This window comes from Notamacropus eugenii, chromosome 3, assembly GCF_028372415.1.
Source record: "Notamacropus eugenii isolate mMacEug1 chromosome 3, mMacEug1.pri_v2, whole genome shotgun sequence".
Classification (NCBI taxonomy): Eukaryota; Metazoa; Chordata; class Mammalia; order Diprotodontia; family Macropodidae; genus Notamacropus; species Notamacropus eugenii.
The window spans coordinates 86,112,095-86,138,182 of NC_092874.1; the positions used below are offsets into that span (position 1 = coordinate 86,112,095).

At 37.6% G+C, this 26,088-nt stretch overlaps 1 protein-coding gene across 1 annotated transcript in view; it reads left to right on the top strand.

The window, feature by feature from the left end:
- PTPRN2 (protein tyrosine phosphatase receptor type N2) overlaps positions 1–26,088 on the top strand; it is a 1,540,415-nt gene that overhangs the window by 705,694 nt on the left and 808,633 nt on the right. Inside the window, exon 10 of the mRNA XM_072652081.1 lies at positions 21,137–21,223. Coding sequence (XP_072508182.1) covers positions 21,137–21,223 — 87 coding nt within the window. The remainder of the gene's footprint in view (positions 1–21,136; positions 21,224–26,088) is intronic.

Genomic DNA, 26,088 nt, shown 5'->3' on the forward strand with positions numbered 1-26,088 from the left:
AAGAGATATCCAGCAGGTATCTGATGATGAACTGGAATTTAGGAGAGAGATTAAAACTAAATATATAATTTTAGGAGTCATCTACATAGAGATGATAATTGAATCTTATGAGATCATTAAGGTAAAATGGGTATTTAGAGAAAAGGATCTAAGATCATTTAAGAATAATGCTAATGACATATATGTATATCTAAAATATAAATAAAGATCAAATATTTAAGTATGAGGTATTTTGGGATGGAGAATAATATCAATCAGAGGGATAAGAAGAGCTAATAATGAGGACTAGCATTTGAATAACATTTTGAGCTTCATTGAGTGCTTTACAAATATTATTCCATTTAATCCTTATAAAGAACCTTGAAAGTAGATGCTGTTATCTGCATTTTACAGATGAAGAAACCAAGGCAAATAGAGGTTAAGAGACTTCCAGGATCACACAGATGGTATCTGAGACCAGATTTGAACTCACATTTTCTCGATTCCAAGCTCTCTATGGACTGCAGCAACTAGCTTCCTCAGGGATCAAGCAAAGCTTCCTGTAGAATATGGTTCTTGAGCTGTGTCTTGAAGAGAAATATTCTATGAGGCAGAGGGAGGAATGCATACCTTCCAGGAGTGACCAGCGTAAAGGCATGGAGACAAAAAATCAAATATTACATTTGAGGAAGAGAGGAAAAAGTCAGAGTGGCTGAATTGCAAAAAGCAAAAGGGAGAATACTGTCCAGAGAGTGCAAGATAGGTTACATAATGAATAGAACACTGGGCTTGGAGTCATGAAGACCTGAGTTCAAGTTGCTTAACATCTTTTGCCTCAATTTCCTCCTCAATAAAACAGGGGTAATAATAGCACCTAATTCCTAGGGATGTTGTGAAGATCACATGAGGTAATATTTGTAAAGGCTTTAGGACAGTGCCTGGCACATAGTAGATATTTAATAACTATTTGCCTCCTTCCTTGTATTCCTTCCTTCCTTCTCTCCTTTTTCCCCTTCCTTCCTTCCTTCCTTCCTTCCTTCCTTCCTTCCTTCCTTCCTTCCTTCCTTCCTTCCTTCCTTCCTTCCTTCTTTCCTTCCTTCCTTCCTATGAGATATGTGCTATTTGTGAAGATTAAATGAGATGATATTTGTAAAGCACTTATCATAGTTTCTAGTACATAGTAAGTCCTTAATAAATACTCCTCTTCCCTTCCCTTATCTTCCTGTGAGGCTGGAAATATATTTTGGGGTCAGGTAATGAAGGAGCTTAAAATCTGCACAAAGGAGTTTATATTTTGTATCACAGGCAATGGAGAGACCCTGGAGTTGATTGAGGAGTTCAGTGCCTTTGGCAGCAGTTTGTGATATGCATGGCAGGGGCACCAATTAATTACAAGGCTGTTGCAAGAATCTCAGTGAGAGAGGATAGACCTGAATCGTGGTTGGAACTGTGTGAATGGAGAGAAGGGCTTGAATGCAAGAGATAATATGGAGATAGCAAGGGCAAGGTCTAGATATTTGGGGGTTAACACAAGCCTTCATGTTTCTCAGTAAAGCTGGAGACAGTGGGATGATGGAGGCCTTGGGAATTAGAGGAGGCAAGGAGGTTTGGAAGTCAGGTACTATTAAGTACACCTCTCCCATATTTCTTACATCTTTATGTTCCTTGTATGTAATTGCATTCTTTCGGAGACTCATTTGCTTTCTTATTTTTATAATGCTGCTCTAGCTGGAGAATGAAATCAGATTTAAACTCAGATATTTAGGATTCAAGGTCTAGCTGTCTATCTACTGTACTAACTAGCCTCTTCAGAAACCATATCCACCAATCCTCTACCATTTCGGGGAAAGGCCTTTTTAGCAATAGCTTTGCATTATTACGAGCCGGTCAGCTTCAACATTTAAGCACCTATGTGCCAAGCACTATACTAAACTCTGGGGTCACACACACAAAAAAGCAAAATATAATCTCTGCCTGCCATGGGGCTCATATTCTAACGGAAGAGACAACATGCAAATAACTACATGTAATATGTAGATTAAGTAAATGGAAGGCAATCCCAGCAGTAAGGTTCTAATAGGAGGAAGGAGGGGGAAGTAGGGAGGAGAGAAGATTCTTTAATTTACTGGCTTATTTAATTAAACAGTAGTCAAAGGTGAGATTATGAATATTATTTGCTTTCCTTTTTAAAGAGGAAAAAATTTTGATAAAGAATGTCAGAAAAAAATCACCACAGAAAATAAATAGCTTAAATGTGAATGAGGAATGTAGTCTTGTCATGGATTTAAAGAAAAATTATTCGATAGGATACAATGAATTATCATGCACTGTTACTTCTGTCTGTGAAGAGAGGCTAATAGTGGGTTATTCTGTGAACGTATTGTCTTGATTACTAAAAATTATTGAATACTGTTGAAACCTTTATGAATTTAAATGTATTTGTGGGCTATGAAACTGGAGCCAGCAAAATTCAACCTGGGTAAGAGAAAAACAGTGAAGCCACAAATAAGTCCAGTGACTCAAGTTATGAATGAAATTGTGCTTGATTTGAGAAGCAGCTAAAAATAAGTTTTCCTCAAGCATTCTTCAGGCCTCTTAGATTCACTCCTGTCAGATTCACAATTATCCTACCCTCAAGAGTCAAAAATTAGCTAGTGGAAAATATTGTGTTCTAGCAGATATTTAACACAGTTCCAAAGGGGGAAATATTGTTTGAAGTTACCATCCCCATTATTTTTTTAACTTCATATAATATTAGGATAGAAGGATAAATGAGATAGCTAATGTAACTGAAACATAAGAAAAGCTTAATTTTAATAATTAGGTTCAAGTATCTCCTTCTTCAGAAGTTTTACTAATAGTGAAGTTGACTAACTTGAGTTTCTTTCGATCTGTTTTGTTTCCCACTTCATGGTGGAGGTACTAATGAAGAGTGAAGTATCTGAAAGGCAGGGAATGAAAAGAAAAGGAAAATGACCTATTTGATCAATTTCTCAATAATAAAACATTAACTAAATATCTATCTCTGAACTGAAAGGTCAAGCTGGGAAACTTCTGTCTCATAAGTCCAGCAGATCTAGCCTTCAATATGATTTTATTTGAACCATGAAGCAAGAAATAAAAGCATCAAGGCAATAAAACTATGAAGCAAAAATAAAAGTCAGATTATATTTTGAAGGTACACCACAAAAAGTTAGTCTTATGGGAATTTTAAATAAATAGCCTAGATGATTTCTGGCATGATTAAAAAGTTATTGAGATAGACCTCTCAGAAACAAAGCTTTAGGCTTGTCGTCTTTTGATCTTCTTGTCTCTGCAATGATTAAGTTTAATTTCTTTATAGTAATTTTTTCCTGACAATTATATCTCCTTAAACTTCTCACTTTCGGACGCTTACCCACATTATCAGATATGGGCAACTAATAGGTATGTATACATATTTTAAGATGACTTTGTAATTCTTGGCTCTCCTACTTCCATTGTAACATCATATTTAAGAGACATTAAACAATAAGGAGCTAGTGATTTTGATTGGATGCTGTACTTTGGGGCTGAAAAGCTGGAAAAATGATGGTGTTAACATTATGTACTTTAGAAAATATTTTCTGAAAGTCTCAACTAGTTAAACTTTTAGACTCAAAGCTAAGAGCCCGTCTCTCTGCACTTGGCCTTGGTCCTGACCTGCTTAAAGTGCTGGTGTCTATCTTCCTCCTATGGCTGCATTAGGTGTCTAGGTAATGAGGGTGACAGCTGTCACAGAGAGACAGATAAAATTGTACGTGCTGTATCCTGTTATTGATTTTTGAGATTAACTCCAACTGCTTTCTAAGAAAGTTCAGAGCATGAAATGATAGATGATAGCTGTGTATTTTAAAAATAAAATAGAAGGAGCTGCATGCTCATTTTGTGTGCAATCAGCACCATCTTATTTGTTCCACTTACTGTATGTGGACAATCAGCCTTGTGGGGAGCCATTTGTTCCCCCTACCTGAAGCTTGTAGCAATTCATGATGGGTGAATGGTAAAGCATACTCGTTCTTGCTAATTTGACTGCTTGTGTCATCTGGAATGTTTAGTATGTGAAGGCAGACAAATTGACTTAAAAATATTGCAGGCTGGCAAATTTTGGTAGTTATATGCAAGGTTGTATTATAAAAATGTGATGAGGATGATCAATGATTGATAACTCCTTAAAAATATGGGTAATAATAGAACCTACTTCACAGGATTATTGAAAGATCAAATGAGATAATGTATTAAAAACACTTTGCAAATCTTGAAGTGCTATGTAAATATTAGCTATTATTATGATTAGAATCATTGTTAAATTGCTTTGATTTTATAGATTTTAATAAAAGAACAGGAAACATACCATTAGACAACACATGTTTAGTATCAGAGAAGGAACAAGAACAGTGCCAGTTCAGATGAGTTCCTACTTGAGTAACCTGCCCTCTTATGCTTTTATAAAGTAAAGAAATAAGTCTTATGATCCAGGAGTTAATTCAATCAATCAAATGCAAGATAAGCAAATACTTGTTGAAACCATCTTCTCTATTCATCATTGTGCTAATATGCTTTGGACAATGCTATATATATATGTGTGTGCATGCACATGTGTACATACAAACATGTACATATGCATTGTGATATATAATGCACATATATATATATACAAACATATTTTCATATTGTATATGTGACAAATGATCCCTTTCCCTGTGAAATTTACATTTTTCTGAGTGAGATTGTGTGTGTGTGTGTGTGTGTGTGTGTGTGTAAAGCAAATAGAGAATAATTAAATAAAAATAAATTTTATGATGCCATCTACAATACAAGAAAGCTGGATTTGTAGTTAGAGGATTAGGGCTCAGATTCTGACCACCATTACTCTCTGTGTGATCTCAGGGAATGTAAATTCTCCAGGCTTGAGTTTTCAGCTTGATTAGATGACCCATACAGTCCCTTCTGGGCAGCTAGGTGGCACAGTGCATAGTGCAGTGACTTGAGGATCAGGAAGACTCATCTTCCTGAGTTCAGATCTGGCCTTAGATACTTATTAGCTCTGTAACCATGGACAAATCACTGGACTCTGTTTGCCTCAGTTTCCTCACTCATAAAATGATCTGGAAAAGGAAATAACAACCCACTCCAGGATCTTTGCCAGAAAACCCCAAATCATGTGACAGAGAGTTAGACATAAATGAAAATGACTCAACAGCAAGGTCCCTTCCAGTCTAAACTGTTGAGTCTTTGAAGGGAGATTATTATGGACTTGAGTAATTGGAGAAGACTTCCTTGACAAGTTGGCCTCAACAGACAAATAGTATTCAGATAAATTTTGAGAGGAGGGGAAGGTATTCCTCATGAGGAAAACAGGTTGAGCAAAGTCATGAAGATAGGAATAGGCAGGTCCATGTAGGGAGAAGACTGAATTGACTATAGAAAAGATTGCTTTTTGGAGAATAGTGGGAAATGAGATTATATGAAACATTTATGAAGTCTTAATGCTATGATTAGCCTAAGTTATGGGACCACAGATACAAAAGCAAGAGAGTCCCTGCCAACACATACGGGGAAAATAGCACATATGAGGAGAGGGGTAACCTGGGAAGAGTGTCTTGGTTTGGGGAATCTCAAGAAGAGTGAGTGGGGCTATATAAGAGTCAATAGACATGCCCTTTCCAGCAGCAATGGCAGTTTTGAGGTGATCACTGTCTCAGTACAAAAAATCGAAAGTGAAAGGGTAGTAGGGAAGGTGTGTCAGAAAGGTGAGGAGTAGCCAGAGGACCAAAGCAGATGATTAGATGTGATGTGAAGCATGGTGTTCACAAGTTAGATACCACTGGCTCTTTGTGTTTATGCTGGAGAATGCACCAATCAGGATAACACGGTCTCAAGCTGAGGGTTCAAAAATGGAGTAGATTCGTCACCTAATTCTCAGGTGATTGATTAATCCAGAAGAACTAATAGCAGGTAAACTGGCAAGGAGATGGCCAGGGTGAATGTTTGGGGTGGCTATGAAACAAAGATAGTACCAGCCTATAAAATACCATTTCACAGACTGTTTTGCTTTGGGCTATAAATCTATCACTCCTTTCATTTATGTGGATGTGGATGTTAGATTTACAGTTTCTTAGTATCTCTGTACATGTTATCTCACTTGTGTATCCATACAGATGACACACAGGCTTCTTCTCCTAGGGCCACTCCAAGTTTCTGTTTTCTTTCAAGGACCACATATTCCATTCTTAGGCTACCTTTGCCCCTTGAAGTACAGACCCTATGCAAGTTCATATCTTGTGTACCCAGAAATGTTTTTAATTCCCCTAGCACAACATGTCCCAGATGACTGGAAAGAGCTTAGTAATACTCAATCATCATGGAAAATGAGGTCATGCTGACTTCCTGGCCCACTATCATTCTTAACATTCCATCAAGATTTAACTTAGACCACTAGAGTGAGCAGGAATGATTATCTAACAACTGAACACGTACAGCAAGAAATAAAATTTAATGGGAATGGTAAAAACCAGTCCATTTTTTTTTCTTGATATTCACAGCGAATATCTCCAAAGTCTCTATTTATTCTCTCAAGGAGTCACCACCAAGTAACCTGTTGTTTCTTGGAGCTGAAACTAAGTACTTTACATTCACTGTCCTGTCATTTAATAGTGCAGCTCCCTGTAACCAGTTCAAACCTTTTCAAACCTAGAAAAATAGAACTGAAATATAATGCAGCATGAAACCACAGCAGAATATTTCTCATTTTTGTACTCAACCCTCATACTTCATTCCATAGCTAATAGTGAAGCCAAAATATATTTTTTAAAAAAGATTTTTCCCCCAGGGGCTTAATTTTCTCTCCTCCTCACCCTCCTGGTAATCCTGGATGTCCCCCAGGGATTCTTGAGAAGTCAGTAGAAATTCCAAAAGAAAAAAAAAATGATACCTATGGAAGAGAGGGTAGGGGAATAAGATTGAGTAAGAGGCAATTAGCTAGAGTAAATGTTCACACTTCATTGGTCTCTCCTGCCACTCTCCTCTAATTTCCAACCTAATGTCACCACATGAACTATCCCTGCAAATCTACTGCACACAGTCTCTGCCAAGTGCAGCTGCAGGCAGGTTATTAAAGTTCCCAGTGCTTCTTCTGTTTCCCAATACCTTCCTAATTTATAGGGCATGAGGGCAAAAGCCCACTTGTCCCTTTATGGATGAGTCTTTCTACAGACTTGCCCTTTGGACTGCAGAGATATTCTTAAGAAGAGATATCCCTTCAGTCATATTTGTCTTGATTTCCTTGAAATCCCCTTTCTCCTACCTCCAGCCCCCTTATATCCTGGTCTAAACCTGGTGATCAATTTGAAAGAAATTACAGTAATGAGTGACTTCCCTAAAAAAGGGAGATGTGCATGTGTATGTGTATGTGTGTGTGTCCGTGTCTGTGTGTGTGTTATAAAGGATCATGTCTGATGTGGGCATGTGTTCAATATGATTGCACATGTGTAGCATATATCAGATTGCACGCCATCTTGAGAAGGGCAGAGGAGGGGGAGGGGGGGAAAATTTAGAACTCAAAATCTTATGGAAGTGAATGTTGGAAATAAAAATAAATAAAATTTTAAAATAAAATAAAGGATCATGGAATTTTCTATTTCTGTAATCATCTAGTTTCTAATCTAACTATTTTCCCATATGAAGAAAAACAGGCTCAGAGAGTCTAAGTAACTTGCCAAAGGTTCCAAAACTAGGAGGTAATGAAACCAATATTTGAAGTCACTTAAATTCTCTTGGGTCTTAGTTTTCTTGTTTGTTAAAGGAGGGGGTTATACCATAAGGTCCTTCCTAGGCTCTAAATCGGTGACCCAGGTCCACTGATTCTGAATTCATTGCTTTTTTACTATACTTTTATGTATCTATAAGATGTATAAGAATTCCTGTTGTGCATCAGATCTGTGATCCATCCAGCCCTGGATTCTATACCTGGTCATGGGAGCAAAGACATGTGATAGGGTTACATGACATGAACCTAACAATTAGGTCTATGCTCCTGGCAATCCATTATGGACCTGAGATTTTCAAAGAACTTCTTTAGGCCTGTGCTATTTATTGGGATTATGCATTTCAGAAAGTTGCTACCCATAGTACAATGTAATGTTCCCTTTCATCTGTACTACATTTGGGCATTTTAAACTTTAGAAAGTTCACCTGTTTATGGTGTTCCAAGAATGGGCGTGTGGCCGCGCTCCTCCTTACCATCCCTCTCATCGTATTCCCAACTTAACCATCATCCTTTGAGAATGAAGAGCCTTCATCTTAGGTATCTTCATAGGAAAACTTCTCCCTTCTGATCTTCTGTCTAGTGCTTCTCTGCAACTTTGTTTGCTCCATTATATCTTTTTTGGGGGGCAGTAACTAACACTGTATGCAGTTGTCCAGCTATGGGCTTGCCATCATTTTGCATATGCATAGATAATAACTCTTGCTTTGTGTGTGATCACAAGACTTTGATTTTGCATAGCATTTTTAATTTTTCAATGCATTCACCTACTTATTTTAGCCATAGTAGCCTTCTGATATATAATGCACTTACTTAAATAAATGGAACTCCCATTGAAAGGATAATATTCAATCCTGAGGTTTCTAAGGGAGGACTGTGCCTAGGGCACTTTGACCAAGATGGCAATCATGGAAAAAATCACAAAGGGACTGTAGTCAGGGAAACCAGTAACAACTCTTGATCCAATTGGAATGCCAAGGTTTTATCTTATTTCCTTCATCCTATGGAACTTCTGTACATCTCCATCTCTGGTGGGAGGACAAGAAATCTAAGAGATACACCCAGCCTCTTTTTATTTCTGTCATTCCCATTTTATTTTAATTAAGGCAAATTTCCTCATCATGGACCATGGAGAGAAGCCCAACTTTACCATCTGCTTTTTCACTCAATGGACTGATTTTTCATAATTGTATTATGATGTTATAGTACTCTCTGTCTCTCTGTCTCTGTCTCTGTCTCCCTCAGAATTCAGTGTTTATACATGCAGAAATTGATGCAATAGAATAATGTCTTCTCTACTTGGTAGTCCTGTAGCTACCAATGTCACCATCTGCTTCTTCTCTCCCTTTCCTTCTACTCTAACCACAGGCTTAACCTTATCTTTCTTTTTAAAATAAAAAGAAATACTTTTGTTTTATGTAGCAAATACCAACAAGCATCAGCATTTCAATACGTAAAACAGAAAAGGGGATTTTATATAAAGCTAAATTTCTTAACTATACAAATTGATGTGTTTAAAAGTATATTGAATTTAACATGATAAAACCAACACTACTGTTTCTGGACTTCTATCTACTCTCTTCTGTATATATTTTAAATGTTTTTGCATCACTGTAACTAACTACAAGCTCTTTTTATCCCCCTCCCCTTGATGTTCTCTCTTATAATAATAAGAATAATGAAAAACAAATTAATATTTTGGCCCTATCTGAAAATATATGTCTTATTTTGAACCTCTAGTTTGCCAAGAGGTGGGAAGTTTGTTTTCAACATCAGTCTTCTGAAGACATGATTTGATTTACACTTTTCCAGGACCTTAAAGAACTCAGAAAAGCCAACACATGTGTTCTTTGTCTTCTGAGTCAGCAAGCATTTATTAAACACTTAGTATGTGTCAGGCATTGTGCTAAGCTCTAGAGATGAAAAGAAAGGGAAAAAACTATTCCTTCTATCAAGAAGCATACATTCTGTATTTATTTTTAATTCTATTTAATTTTCATTTTGTTTACTCTCTTTTGTGACCCCATTCCCACTATTAAGAAGGCAAGAAAAATAAAACCCATTCAAATATATGTAGTCAAATAAATTCTTACATTAGCCATGTCTAAATACACAGCACACAAATATACTTATATATACACGTGTGTGTGTGTATATATATATATATATATATATATATATATATATATATATATATATATAATGTGCATGTATGAATAAAATTTAGTCTGCACTCTGACTTCATTGCCTCTCTATGTGGAAATGAGTAGCATGTTGCTCAGGGGCAGTTAGATAATGCAGTGGATAGAATGCTGGGCCTAGAGTCAGGAAGTCTCATCTTCCTGAGTTCAAATCTGGCCTCAGACATTTACTAGCTGTGTAACTCTGGGCAAGTCACTTCTCCCTGTTTGCCTTAGTTTCTTCCTCTGTAAAATGAGCTAGAGAATGAAATGGCAAAACACTCTAGTATCCCAGCCAAGAAAACACCAAAAGGGGTCTTGAAGAGTCAGACAACAGAAACATGTATCACGAATCCTCTGGAACTGTGGCAGACTCCATTGTGTTTGTCAGAGTTCCTAAGCCTTTCAAAGTTGCTTTTCTTTACAGAATTGTTGTTATTGTATGTATTGTTCAAGGAGTTAATATTCTAATGGAGACTACATACACATATATGGAATATAGGAAGGTAATCTGGGAGGGGAAGGTCTTACCAGTTGCAAGGACCAGGAAAAGCCTATGATGGAAAGTGAGATTTGAGCTGTCTTGAAGTAAGCCAGGAAAACTGAGAGATGGAAGTGAAGGGGGCAAATAATCTAGGGGAACAGGGAGCACAAAGGCCGAAAATAAGAGACAGAGAATGCCATCTTCAAGGAATAACAAGCCCATCTTGGCATATATGAAGGGGAGTAAAGTGTAAGAAACCTGGAGAGGTAGAAAGGGGAAAAAACAGGAGGGTGTCTTTTCAATCCTGAAGGTAGTAGAGAATCATTGAAATTCCTAAGAAAGGGTGGTGGTAGTAATGTGGGGGGGGGGGGGGATGGTGGTGGCATGACATCTCCTCTAAAATTGCTATCATCCTTCCTCTAGCCTGCCAACTGAGACAACAGCTCAGTTGTACGTGTTTCTTTGAAAACAGCATGAATTCTTCTCCTAGTCACTGCTGCATCACTCCCTCCTTTACCAAATGAAACATTATCAGTGTATTTCTAGAACCATTCTACCAATAGGACTACTGCTACCACCTCCCCGGATCCCAATCAAAATTCAGTCTTTTCATTGTAAGATTTTAGCAGTCTCAAGGATTAGTCTCCACAGGCATAATATTTCCTATCTCCCAATCTTCCTTTATAATCTGTTTTGACTGACCCATTCTGACTTGAATTCTGCATACTATAAAAGCTTCCCTTTAGAACCTTACAGGGGAAAAAAAGAGTGGGGTAGGAAAAAAGAAAAGAAAAAGAAACAATGATATATCTGAAGCTTCCCTTGCAATTTCTAGATAGTAAGGAGGAAGGAAATATGTTGTGAAAGACTTGGGGACTAGAGAGGTAGAAGGAATAAGGAAGAGCAGTTATGTTGTCTTAAGTTGTCAGCCCAAGGAAGTCCAGAATTTGGCAACTCACTGCCACTGCTCATCTGGGGTTTGGACAGAGAGAAAAGCTTTTGGGCCAAAAGGCCTGACAAAAGAGGCCAGGGAGGAGGCTACAACTGGGGTAAACAGAGATTGAGAACACCCATTCTCTGCTTCCACATTGTCCCACTGCCAGAAGAATCCCAGAAAACTCATGCATTTGAGGAGAGAAAAACTGATCCCCTTACAGATGGCTTAATTGTTCGCGTTGACCAGGCTTGTTCTCTAGCCAAGCTAGACTTGGACAGTAGCTCACAGTTGGCTGTGTCAGTTCTCATCCTCCAATTTAGAAAAGAAAAATATTCTTTCAGAGGCCTCTAAGGGAGTACAGACCAAGAGCTTCCACCTCTACCTTCTCCAAACCTAGATATTATTTATGCTTTAAACATTATCTGTACCCCACCACCTGGAAGGGGCTGAGAATTGTAGAGGTGCAGGCCCAGGGCAATACTATTAGTGCATGAAAACAGCTGTGGACAATAAAATTCTGAGTATGTGAATTGACTACCACCAGACTAGAGCCTGGGTTCTTACCCCCACCACACCAGTAACCTGTGATTCACCAGCATTTGAACTGTAAGCTCATCTCCTAATGTTTCTCTTCCCTGGATCCCAAGATTAGACACCCTAACCCATTGCCTTAGTTCTCACTACAAAAAATATCCTCCATAACTCAAATTCTTTGATATTATTTATTGGCTCAAAATCCTTTTATTTTCATTGTCAAAAATGGACTTGGCCCAACAGGCTCTACCTTCTCTCCAGGCCCCAAGATCACCCTCAAATCAGAAATCTCCATATGACCCTATTTTTCTGCTTTATTGACCAATAATAAATGCCTTTCACATGGCCATTCTTTGGTCCAGTCAATGCTTCACTCTTGCTGGTTCATCATAGCCATTGTGCAGTAAGTATCCTTTTTATACAAAACACATCCTTAAGGTATAATTTGGGACTGTTGTAATACCATAGAGTTATGGATTCTGAGCCAGTTCTCTCAGATTAGTTAAAATATATCAGTGTCTGTTCCTACCCAAATGAGGAATAATCTGATAGTATAAGACTTTAGCTGACATTACCCACTCTTATAGCCCAGTGAAATCTGAAGAAAATAAAATAAATTGAATTGCCTTTTTTTGTAACCTCCTTCAAGAAATGGAATAACTTACAGGTAATCCCTTTAATTTCTAGTTGGAGAATTATAGAAGAAATTGACTAAAGGAAGTTATATGTGATAAATCTCTCATGATATTTTATCTTTAGATTTCAAATTATTTTTTTCACTAGCAAATTAGTCAAGAAAAAGATATGTTAGTAGGCAACATTTAAGTCAACAACTAAGTCTTTTAAAATTCACCCTGCCTCACTGATTTGATATGGGTCTACAGATTTAAAAAAATTATTTAATGGGTGCTAGTATCTCCTTTCTGAGAGTTTGAGGTTGCAAGTTAGATTGAACAGTTCTTAACAGTTATCAACTGTAGTTTAGATAGAAAAAGCTTAAAATAGGAAACAAGAAGTTCAAAACATTAAAGGACATGGGAAACATTATGTTTTGTCTTGTTTTTACTTTCCTAACTGCCATTTTCTTAGATAACTTAATATTGCCTGACTCATATATATGAACTTTCCCTCTCCCCCTCCCCTTTCTGTCTGTCTCTGTCTCTCTCTCTTTCTTTCCCTCCTCCCTTCATCCTTCTCTCCCTTTCTCCCTCTCTCCTCTCTCTGCCTTTCTCTTTCCCCCTCTCCCTATTCCTTAATCCTTCTCCTTCTCACTCTCTCTCCCTCTATACACACATATTCTTATAATATATACATACATAGACTCAGAGGATAATTAATTTGTCCTCAGTGGTCACCCAGTCCAACTCCTTCATTTCGTAGGTTAAGAAAGCAAGGCACAGAAGAGTTTAATGACTTAAGATCATATAAATAGTATTGTGAGGAATTAAATTCAGGACCTCTGATTCCAAGTTCTATCTCAACTCCATTGTACAAGACAGCCTTCTTTGTGTATGTTATATGTCCATATGGGCTTTTGAAATGTAGAATACACCGTATGTGTACCTGCATACATACACCGAGAGAAAGCATGACAATGTGGATGGACAACTAGTCTTAAACTAGTCTTAAAATCAGGAAAAGTAGAGTCAAGTCCTCCTCCTAGTCATTATTACTTTAGTGACTTTGGGCATAATTACTTAGCTTTGTAGTGGCCCAGGCAACTCTTTAAAACTATCTATTATGGGAGAGCTGATGATAGCTTGGTGGAAAGAACATTGGCTCTTGAATCCAAGGTCTTGCATTCACATTTCACCTCTGATAATTCCCACCTATATGACCTTTGGCTAATCGTATAATTTCCTTAGATTTCAGATTCTTTATCTAGAATATAAGGGCATTTGAAAGAGATATGTTTGAAGTCTCTTCTATTTTCCACCTATGATGAATTAAGGTAGGGAACTTCCACACCTAGAATTTCCCATTGGGTTGAAGTCACAGGTCTGAATCAATATATATGTATATATTTTATATGTGTACATATGCATAATGAGTTTTTCCATCTCTTCCCCCTCCCATTCCTAAGTATTCATAGATATATTTCTGAATTGCTCACTAACTGGAAATATTTAAGTAGAAGGGTGGGAGTAGGCAGCAAAGGTGAATTTACATTTTTCATAGATGTTTATGCTCAATAATTTCTTCTTATTGTATGAATGGTCTGGCCAGGATAATAAGTTAGGATAACATTTGGCAGATCTTTCTTATGACCATGTTGGCACATCAGTACATGGATAGGGGATGGGAAATGTAAGCATATGATTTGATTGTGGTTTTTCAACCTTGATCTCTTTACTGTGGCTACTTGCGTTCTTCAACTTTTGTCTGAACCCTGATGGAGTAGTACTTCTGTCAAAGCATTTTGGGGGAGCCAGGTAAGGGGAAGCAGACCTCTGTATCTTGGATCAAACTTATCTCTTCATAGTGGTAAGAAAGAGTGGATGGTGACACTGAGTAGAATGAAAACATTGAATGAGACTGGTTGATGTTGGGAAATGGAGCTGTAAGCACCCATGGTTTTCTGTCCTTGATTTGTCACCCCTTACAGCATTATTGGTGAGGTGGGGGTGATCATAGCTATCTATGTCATTCTAAATAATTGGTTCAGGTTGCTCCAGAGCCCATATAGAGTACCAGAATCTAAAAAGTCAGTTATCATGAATGCTGTGGTCAAATTCACCCACAAGTTCCCCATTTGAATTGTGCCAGCTGAGTGTACTTTCAGTTCTCCATTCCTAGAGAAGGGTGCCTGACAGTAGATGGCAGTAATATATAATAAGAGCATAGAGGGATCGTTCTGGTTTGGAACAGATAGGAGAGGTTTGACAGAAGCCTTAACAGAATTTTTGTTTAGGATTGAAGTTGGATCTTGAAGGTAAGATAAAATTCGAATAGATGGGGTTGGAAATGTTGTCTTTCTACAGACATGTCTGACTATACCATCATCAAAACTACTGCACATGACCCTATCATTTCCTTAAGCTATCATTCCATATCTCTTCAGTCATCTAGATTGTCAGTGTATGGAGAAATGTGGAAGAAAGATGGATTTCGCTGGAAAGAGAAAGAGTTCCATTTTGAGTATATTGAGTTAAAGATGCATTATGGACGAATGATTGAAAATGTACAAGTGCTTGATGCTGTAGGTCTAGGAGTTACGAGCACCTAAAGATAGATTTATAGATCTGTAAACCATTTACACAGAGATAAGAATGGAATCCATGAGACCTAATACCTTAATCCAGTGGTCTGTTCTAGTTCCAGTGTGTCTTTTTGGTCTTGGTATTCTCTTTTTCCTCAAATTTTATGCCATTGCTTCTTGGTTTACATTTTATATGACTTCAGTGGAACAGAAGCTTCTTGAAGACAAGACTGTTTTTCTTTTTGTCCTTGAACTCCCCATAAGCCAACACAGTGTCTTATGTAAAATAGAAGCTTAATTAGGGATTATTATATTGGATTGGTGGGTTGAATGGCAGGAACAAAACACAGTAGAAGACTGGTCAGACTTCATCAAAAGGAGAAGTTCATGAATAAAATGAAGGGAGATACTGCTGGAAATATAGTAACCATGTTGTGGAGGGTTTCTGCCTGCATGGCAGAACTAATTAATGGCAGAATTAATGTCTAATGAGTTGGATGAGAAGGAAGAAAACAATTTTCAGGTCTTTTTTATTTCCTCTATGCACCTTGTAAGACAAGTGCAATCAAAATTTTGAAATCAGATTTTTACAGCTAAAACCCCCTAATTAACAGATTCTTCATTGTATCACTGACTGCCTGGTTTTCATGATGCTTGGAAAGATTGCCGAGTTCTCACAAACCCCAGAAATCTTTCCCCTTTCTCCACTCTGTGCTATATTTCTCCCACTGAAATGCTCAGATCTTTTGATTATTGGACAGGTACATCTTCTTCACAGTGCCTTACAAAATACAAATGTATACATGGCCTACGGGGCTACATCTGTTTGTGTGACAGGGAATCCCTGGAGCATTTGGGGTTGGGACTGTAGGAGTGTGATAGCCTGTGGAATGTTTTATGTCCCAATCAGATTTTATTTAAATGCAGATATCCTTGGGGCACTAGATAAATGGATGAAAGAAAAAAATGATGAATTGTGGTATCTGAACAGACAAGGTATAAAATGATGACAAAAAGACAAAAGTTATAGTTAAAATTTTTTCCACAATTACCTAGAATAACAGAAAAGCCCAGGTCTGAGAGTTAGTTAGTTGAAAGACTGGTTTGTTCGTTAGTCATGTAGGAAAAAAATAAACTCTTGCTTCTCAGCAGTAATTGGGGGAACAATATAAGAGCACAGGAATGAAAGTCAGGAAGCTTTTGCTTCTGTTGACAACTAACTCTATGCTTCTGGAGGAAGTCTTAAACCTATGGCAACTGGATCCACCACAAACTAATGTTGCTTTATGTTAACTGGGCCCTCACTGTTGCATGGAAATCTATTCTTTCTTGTTTGGAAATCTATGACATTCCCTACACTGGTTGTTCTAAATCCTCTCTTTTCTCTTACACCTCCCCTTCCACTTTTTTGTCTGAAGAGAGGACCTTGCTTCTTGCTTTACCAAGGAAATAGTTACTTTTGTTGTATTTCATCTTTTTCATTACATCTCAAAACCTTTATCATCACGCCTTATTTTCCCTTTCTTTTCCCCAGTCTTAGACAAAGAGTTGGCCTGTCTTCTTTCCAAGATGAAACCCTCCTCTCAGGTCCTAAATTTCAACATTGGTAAAACTGGGTGATTTAACAGATAGTCTTTGATATGCCTTCCATATTTAAAGTTTCATGAATATCTCATTCTATGAAGTATTCTCTTGACAGTCTTTTCTACCAATGAAACAAAAATGTTGTCTAATTGTATTATTATCCTGATTAAGACATGCAATCTAGCCTGTCTTCCCAAATTTTAGGTCTTTGAGAACTTTCCTCTGAGAGGTATCTTATATGTGTATTTTATTTAAAAAATAGTTATTGAGGACTAACATTGTGTGCCACGCTCCTACAAGTGTAGAATTGCAAGCAAGAGAAATTTTGGAGGTAAAATTAGTGGGATTTTGACATGGAATCAAGGAAGGGATAGAGAAGTTTCAAAGATAAATTCAAGATTTCAAGCTTGGAGAATTGGAGAGTGGTGTTACGATGGGACATCAGAACCTGGTTTTGTAGAGACAGTGAATCCCTTTGGTTTTAAATGTTGAATTTGGGATTGCATCGACAGGTGGAAATAGCAAGCAGCTATTTTGAGACAAGTCAGAAGTGTGTGATCATATGTCATGGGAAAAATTAAGCCTGCAGTTGGGGTCATGTAAGATGGGGATGATGAAGTCATATGAATGGATGAGACCTCGTGGGAACAGGGTAATGGGAACAGGATAGCTTGAAGAGTTCACTTTTTTTTTTTTTTACCAAAATGAGAAATATCTCTTTTGAAAAGACAAGGAAAGTCAGTCAATCAGTAAATATTTATTAAATGTCTGCTTTGTGCCAGGCAGTGAAGACTTATCTTCCTGAGTTCAAATCTGGCCTCAGATACTTACTTAGCTGTGTGACCATGGGCAAGTCTCTTCATCCATTTACCTCAGTTTTCTCATCTGTAAAACGAGTTGGGGAAGGAAATGACAAACCACTCCAGTATTTCTACTAAAAAAACCCAACACATCAAGAAAGAAAATCAAATGGGGTCATGAAGAGCTGGACACAACTGAAAAAGCAACTGAATTGTGACAGGCACTGTGCTAACTGATAGAGATACAAAAAAAGGTAAAAGATAGTCCCTGCCCTTAAGAATGAAACTGAAAAAAGAAGGTGAGATCTCTTTTGAAAAAATAAGGAAGATAGAGAAGATGTTGTACGATATAGCTATAGGGATGTGTTAAAGAAAGGATAGTGGGACGGATATTTTGCTTTATTATCTTAATGTTATCCTTCAAGAGTTCAGGAGCTTAAGAAGCTTTAGAATAATTGTTGTGGAGAGATTCCCAGAGAATCAACAAGAGATGAATAAGAAATTGCAGAAATGATTGTGCGGGTGAAAAGAAACAGCATTTGTGATGGGTCAGGTCAGCCTACTACCATGATTTTCTACAAGTTGGGTGGAGTAATGGAACACATACTGTGGGCCATCAAGAATCAGCAGGAGGTTCAGGTGACCTATGCTGCTACTCATGGAAGTGGGGAAATGGCCTTGACTGGATAAGGATAAAAGAACAGGTTAAAAAAAAGGACCAGTTACCAAGTTTCAGACATCCAGGGATTTGAAGACCTACTGAAGATGAATATATGGGTGAAGTTTGGGAGAGTGAGCATGTAGAAGGTAATGGAGATTGAGTATATTTCAAATTAATATTTGGAGTTAGTCAGGTGACTAGCATTAATTAAATCATCTCCGAGATGCTAGGCACTGTGCCAAGCACTAAGGATACAAAGAAAGGCAAAAGACAATGTCTTCTATAGAGGATCTCACAAGTTTGAGATTTTGATTTCTTGTCAGCTATGTAAGTAATATATAATGGTGCTGGAGGTGTGGACAGACAAGGCAATGAAGAGCTAGGATAATGCTATAGAGGACAGCTAGACTTACCAAAGCATTCACTTTGACTTTTCAGATATCTAGTCCTTTTTTTTACCTCTACTCCTTTCTTAAGTAATCAAAACTGCTGGAGTTAGTTAAAATGCAAATTCCTGGATACTCAGTTGAAAACTAATGTTTAACTTTCCCTTATACCCCTGCGACACAAAAGATTGCATCACTTTTTTTTTGTTGGCTTATTTTGTTATATTGTAGGGTTTTTTTGGGGGGGGGGCATAATGTTGTGAGGTGTGTGGAGCTATTCGGCAACTGAGTGATAGACCCTTTACAGAACCAATGGCAGCATTAATTTGGATCCTATTCCTAGAGTGAGAAGTAGGGGTATGAAGAGAAGAGGTAGTCACGTAATGGATGGGAAGACATCCAAGAACTCTAACAATGCAGATCAGCAGCTGCTCTGGAACTTAAGGTCTCACACAGTCATGATGTGTGACAGACAAGACTCAAACCCAGATCTCCCTGACTCCAAGTCTGATTTTCCCTCCCTGGCCACAGTGCCTATTTTCTATGTGAAGTACCATGTAATTAGGAAGTCAGCTAGGTAGTGCATTAGCTTCGAATCAGGAAGACTCTATGAGTTCAAATCTGATCTCAGACACTTATTAGCTGTGTGACCCTGAGCAAGTCACTTAACCCTGTTTGCCTCAGTTTCCTATTCTGTATAAAGAGCTGGAGAAGGAAATGACAAATCTCTATTATCTTTGCCCAGAAAATCCCAAATGGAAGAATCATACAGGAATGAAATAACAGAACAAGTAAACTACATAAATTGGTACCTGATTATACATTCACTGTTTCATGAGCATCACTCATCAGTTAGACTTCAAGCTCTTAAAGGATAAGGGCCACCTTGCTTTTTGAGTACATCTCCGTACCTCACCCAGAACACATAAGAGTGCTGACTACACAGTGAAAGTTCCATAAGTATTTGGTGGTTAATTAATTAGAGGATGGATTGGTGGGATACAGCTTGCACAGCAGCTATCAGTATAGGTGACATGCATTTTTTTCATTTTTATAAAGACCATATGAGATTAGCCAGTTAATGAACAAAGTAAGGCTATGTGAAAGATATGTTATTCTGGAAATGTGGAGAATTCCTGGTGTGGAGATTTCCTTTGCCAGCTATTTTCATCAGCTATTGTCTGTATTTAAATACTAGGGAGTTGTCAGAGACACTTCAGGTAAAGTGAGTTGCCCAGAGTCATGTACCGGAGTCAGGTCCAGTCTTCTAGATTCTAAATCCAGTTCGTTGTCTAGAATGCAGCTGCTAATGCAGTGGATAGAGTGGTGGACCTGGAGTCAGGAAGACCTAAATGCAAATGTGGCCTCAGAATCTTACTAGCTGTGTGATCCTGGGCAAGTGATCTAACTTCTGGTTGCTCAGTTTCCTCAATTTCAAAATGACAATAACAATTGTGCCCACCTCCCAGGGTTGTTGTGAGGATCAAATGGGCTATTTGTAAAACAAGCTTAGCACGTATACCTGGAGCATAGTAAGCAACATATAGATGCTTCTTCCTTTCCCCTTACCTATCCATTGCACTATGCTTTCACTAATTATATTTTATTCTCATTGTCATAACACTGAACTAACAGATTGAGTATAGCCTATAGATGATACTAAACATCTCCCCTTATGTTTGCCAAACTGTCCAAATGGGTTTTATTAATACATATAGATGAAATTCTGTCATAAATACCAGTATAAAAATAATCTCTTTTTACCAAAGAGATCCTCACTTCCCAGGAGATAACCTTCTTCATTTCAGCAATCTGTTATACAACACCTGCACCCTTAAAGTTATTTTGATTTGTAAAACTGCTTGTGGCACCCAGCACTTATTAATGGGAATGATACATTTACATTAGACTTGATTGAACCCCAGCTTCAACACAATAAAGCAGTTCTATTTATGTAAATATGGTCTTTATGTGAGTCACAGAATATAAGGCCATTGTGTCATCACAATACATAGACATCTACACCTCTGATCTCTTGAATCACCCTTCCTGGACTCAGCTGTCTCCTTCTATTGTTTACTCTTAAATACGTAATATTTGGGTGTCCTTTCAGCAGGCGAGGATTCATTTCAGACACTAATGAATTTAAAAATATGCTTTTGCCTTGTCCATTTGATACCCAGCCCTGCAATTTGACTTTCAGCATTTGTTTCTATCTCAGGCTCCCATCCTTCTCCTTCCTTTCCCTTTCTTTCCTCCCCTCCCCACCCCCTTTATTATATTTCTTATTGAAGGCTGAGATGAGCCAGTTGCTGCATCATGGGCCCATTACACTTCCTAACAATTCCATTTGCACCTTATTGTTTGTCTTATTGCTGGAAAATTCAGGTGATTCATCATGCCTGAAGAAGCACCTGATCCCAATTCCCCTGATATCATGATCACTATGTGACAGGAATTCAGTAGCAGTGGTGGCTTTCAGAGTCTAAGAGGCCAAGGTGATAACTCTTTGGGGACTCTTAGGCTCTCAAGTATTGATGAGTTCCATTTTTGTAACAGTGTGGTTTTTTTCTCTTCCTCTCCCTTCCCCTCTTGCTTCCCTTCAACAGCCCCCTGAGTGTGGAGAAGGGGCAGAAGTTGATCAAGGAAGTGGCATACCTATTGAAGTTGCCCCCAACCACCATTGTGGATGTCAGGTAGGTACCTGAAGGAGGGGGCTGTTCTTTGATTGCATCCTTGCATCACATTGCCGTCAGTTTCACAAATCAAAGCATGAGAGAAAAGCGAGGTGCTTGAATTTTTTTGTTAATTATGTCAAAGAGAATCTGTTTAGAAAGGATTGAAGAGGAAAATCCCAGTAGTTCGGGGTAAGTTATTTAAATTGTAAGTGAAACCTGAGTTTAATTATGAGACATCTGAAATAATCTCCAGAAGGAAAGATAACTCAGCTAGAAGGTATGAAATGAGATGGATGAAAAGAAGGCAGCCAGTCACCATTTATTAAAGCCTTTGGGGGTATACAGCTTTTGACTTGTCACTAGCAAACATATAAAAGATTTAGCCCAATTGATTCTTTTTCCTTAGGAGCTTACAAACTACCTGGAAACAGGATGTACACCCAGGAAACAAATAAGAAACATGTTTTTGGATTGGCATATCAACAAATAAGCATATTAATATAATATTACCCAAGCATATAAGTGTTGAGGAGAATGGATAGAAAAGGGAGAGAGAATCATGAGAAATCAATTGTGGAACTCTTTCTGGAGAATATGAAATTTGAAAGAAGGTCTGAAAGGAGTGGAGACATAGAAGGTATGAAAAATGAGCCAGTCTGACTTAGTGATGAGGAAGTCTGAGACTCTCAGAGGCTTAATGCCTTGGTCACATTCATAAAGGCAGTAAAAGGCAGACCTGGAATTCAAATTGAAAATGTCTAAATCTGAATGGCAGACATAGAATTTGAATACAGCTCTTCTATTTCTGAATGCAGCTCTCTCTCTTCCTCTCCTCTTTTTTCTCTGCTCTTCTCTCCTCTCCCTCTTCATTTTCTCTCTCCTACATCAGCTTACAGAAGGTCAAGTGTTAGAGACAGGAAGACAGCACTGAACTGAGCATGTAGAGATGTGACTTACATCTAAGTCTTTTGTTCCTCATTTACCACAAGAAGGGAAATGGGCTAATTACATAGTTGCTGAGATCCTTTCCACCTTTAAAGTTAGTATCTCTAAGATCTTCAGTATGCCCTTTCTGGGGTTTTATGATTTCTATACTCCTAGATGTGGCTTTGCCATTCTCTTGGATGTTTACTTTTTTTTTTAAAAAGACACAGTCAAAGAGTTATACTGCCAGATCATGGGCACAAATGACTTCATGGCAGAGAATTGTGGCTTTTTTTTTAACATATTTTAACTCAAACGAGATTCATTAACAAACATGAGCATCTCTTATAATTGTGTGTAATAGGATGGTAATAGATAAAGTTATTTAGGAGATATGCAACACCGGGTTTGTGCCATGACAGCTTTGGCTGTATAAGTACTCAGAGAATCTCATTCTCCCTCTTGTACTTGACCATTCATTCTCTCTAAGTTGGACTCCTCTGGAAATATCATTTGCTCTTTCAGGCCAAGTATTTTACTGATGTAGAAACAAATTCTCTCCTAATGACCCAAGAGAGTTGACACAATTCTGTAAGAGTCCGGAGTCTAATTCAGAAGATTATTTAAGGAGTCTTGTTTAGTAGGGGTTAAAATAAGACTTAGTTTTTCTCAAAAACTGAAACAAAGAAATTTTGACTTTGATAAAAATGAGCCTGAAAATATGATTAATCTTCCCTAGCATTATGAAGGGATTAGTTCTGTGGCCACTTAAATCTCTATGTATATACTCCTACATGCCAATTAATAAGTTATTAAGCTTTTATTGACCACTTTCCTGAGAGTCAGTATATCACAATTGTTCTCAAGTTGGCCTTGAAGTCAGAAGACCTGGATTCAAGTCCTGTGCTGATAAATTTTAGCTGCCCTACAAAAGGCAAACCACTTGAACTTTTAATGGTAATTTTATAATTTTGCAATTATTCCCTCCCATAGGTGGTCCTCATAAAGGACTTTAGAAAACAGTAAATGTCTGGTGAAAAAAAAATCACCCCTGAGTCTTGCTCTCTTCACCATCTGGCTTCTTTTAATGGACTTTTTATGAATGAGTATTCCTCATAATGAGATTTTGTGGGTTTGTGCATATGGGAGTTTTCTGAGACAGGCAAGGGGGATTTCTTGAACAGCTAACCTTGTGCCAGAATGGATCATAGTGTTACACTGATTTTTTATGCAATAGTAATGGCTATAGCTGTAGTAACGATTCCCTGATGACTTGGAAAATCCTTCCCAATTCAACTCAGCTCAGATATTGAAACTGTCTTCAATGTAATTTTTAGGCAAGGCAGACCTAACTATATTTTGGAAATTCCTATTCTTGAAGCATTGTCATCTTTTGATCTTTAATTGATACATTTTAATTTGACTTTGTTTTGGAAAAAAAGGGGAGTCATAGAAAAAAACCACTTTACCCATCAGATTGTTGCAGATCTACTAAAGGACTTTATCTATTACCATCCTATTACACACAATTGTAAGAGATGCTTATGTTTGTAAATGAATCTCTTTTGAGTTAAAATACGTAAAAAAAAAAAAAAAGCAGTATGCTTCCCTCATCAGAAAACTGAAAGCAACCCAATGAAAGAGATATTTTTGATAGATTGTATGATTTAGTTAGACAAACTTATCAGACTAGTCCTTCTTTTTGAGGAGCCCTGCATTACGTGATGTACTTTTTTTTTGCTTTTAGATGGAATTGTCATGTTTGAAACATGATAAGTCTTTAATTCTTCACTGCACTGTTTTCTTCTCTTTATTAGCAAAATGTATCCTCTTCTTCATTCTAATAAATTTTCACTTAGTTTACTGGCTCCAGTAAAATTCCATCTATCCAGAACTCTATGCTTATGAAAAAGAAACAAAAAATGAAGAAAAATGTCTCATATCAGTGATCTAGTTTTGTTTTAAAAGAAGCAGCTCTCATAGCGTCAGGAAAGGTCCAATTACTGACACCTTTTACATGTACAAGCTGTACAGTGATAATTGGTGTTCTGGATGATGACTCCCACCCCTCCCAGGAACCCTGTGAAGTGTGAAGTGTCTTCTCATTTACTCTCCAGTGTGATCCTTCTAACCATACTGGGTCTTGGCAGCATCAAACCAGAAGGCATCACTGGGAGTCTAGTTTGACCAAGACAGTTTGATGAATATTGAAGATCTACGTCACAAGATAGCAAGGGGTCTTGGACAAGAATTCAATCATTAGAGAAGGGTGCATGGGTGCCATGATTCCAGGTAGGGAATTAGGATCTTGAATGGGAGAAATCTGCACAAGCAGGAAGGAATAATAATAATAATTAATAACTCCCATTGTGTTTGAGGCTTTCAGAAGCACTTTCTTTACAGTAACTTTGTGAGCCAGGCAGACCCCAGAGTTCTAAGGAACTAAGTTCTAAGTTCTAAGCCCCCTCCACCCCAAAATTAGTTCTTGATCCCAAGGATCTCAAATTCTAATGAGGAAATCAACATACAAGCAAGCACGTAGAAAATATATATAGTATAGATGGAAGGTGATTTTTGAGGGAAAGCAGTAAGAACTGCAGTAGGGGAGCTGGGAATGGTGATGGTGGCAGTGGTAGTAAAAAAAAAAAACTCAAAGAAAATCAGATCTAAGCTGAATCTTAAAGGAAAACAGGAAATCTAGGAGATGGAGATGAGGCAGGAGAGCATTCCAAGTAACAGAATAGCCAGTGAAAATATATGGAGTCAGGAAATGGAGTGTCCTATGAGAGAGACTGCTTGTAGGACAATGTAGCTAAATCATAGTGTGAAGTAGAATAAAGTATAAGAACATGGGAAAGGTAAGAAGAAGCCAAGAAGACATATGGAATCCAAGCCCCAGGAAATTAGTCAATAGAACTCTATGACAATAGGACTCAAGAACCCAAATATGAAGGAAATCTTTAATAGTTGTTGAAATATTCAGCACAGGTAGAGATAAACAGGTCAAAATGAAGAACAGTAGCCAAAGCATTACCAACTATCATGTTTTGCGCCCTGATTTAAAATTCTTTTGTCTAGTGTGGATAGTAATGGTCAGGTTTACTCTGAATCAGAGTGTCATGACTACAGTTTTTAGATATTCTGGACGACAGCAAGGTTAGAGAGCAAGACATCCTTGGGCATTCTTGTGCCAACTCAGCCATTTTCCTCACTGTGGGATGAACACAATGTGCTTCTTTGATTCTGATCTTAGGTTTATTCTCAAATCCTAAGCATTTTCACATTTCATTTATCAACCCTTCCTGTTTTCCTCTCCATATTTATACAAATCTTATTCATTCTCAAGGTCCTGTTTCTTGCAAGTCAACTTTATTCAACCCCTGGATAATAACCCAGATGATCAGTCCAATCTAACAAACATTTATTGCACCCACTCCAGGCAAGTCACTATATCTTAGGGACACAAAGGCAAAATTTAAAAAATATAGCCCCTATCTTCAAGGGAATTTACATTCTACTAGTGGGAGTGATATTTCTCTTCCCTTTCTTTGAATTCTTATAGCATGTATTTATTACTTATTTTGCCTTTAATAATTATTGCTTCACCATCCATGTATATTAATCAATTAAAAGTAATTTGTTAAATGCTTACAAGATGCCAAACACTGTGCTAATCCCTGGAGATACAATTACAAAATCAAAGACAATTCCTGCCCTCAGGAATCTTGCATTCTAGTACAAGGAGATAACGTATATGTAGGTAAATGATGACCAGACCAAGTTATTTTTATTTGGAAAGTTGAAGTGATAGTGAGCGTAACAATGCACCCACTGTAGAATGAAACACCCTTGTCAGACTGACACATGACAATGTCCATACCAATTGGACTTGCTATGGGCTATACAAAAAAAGAACAAGAATATCTCTATTCTTGTAATCGAATTGGTATAATAATGTT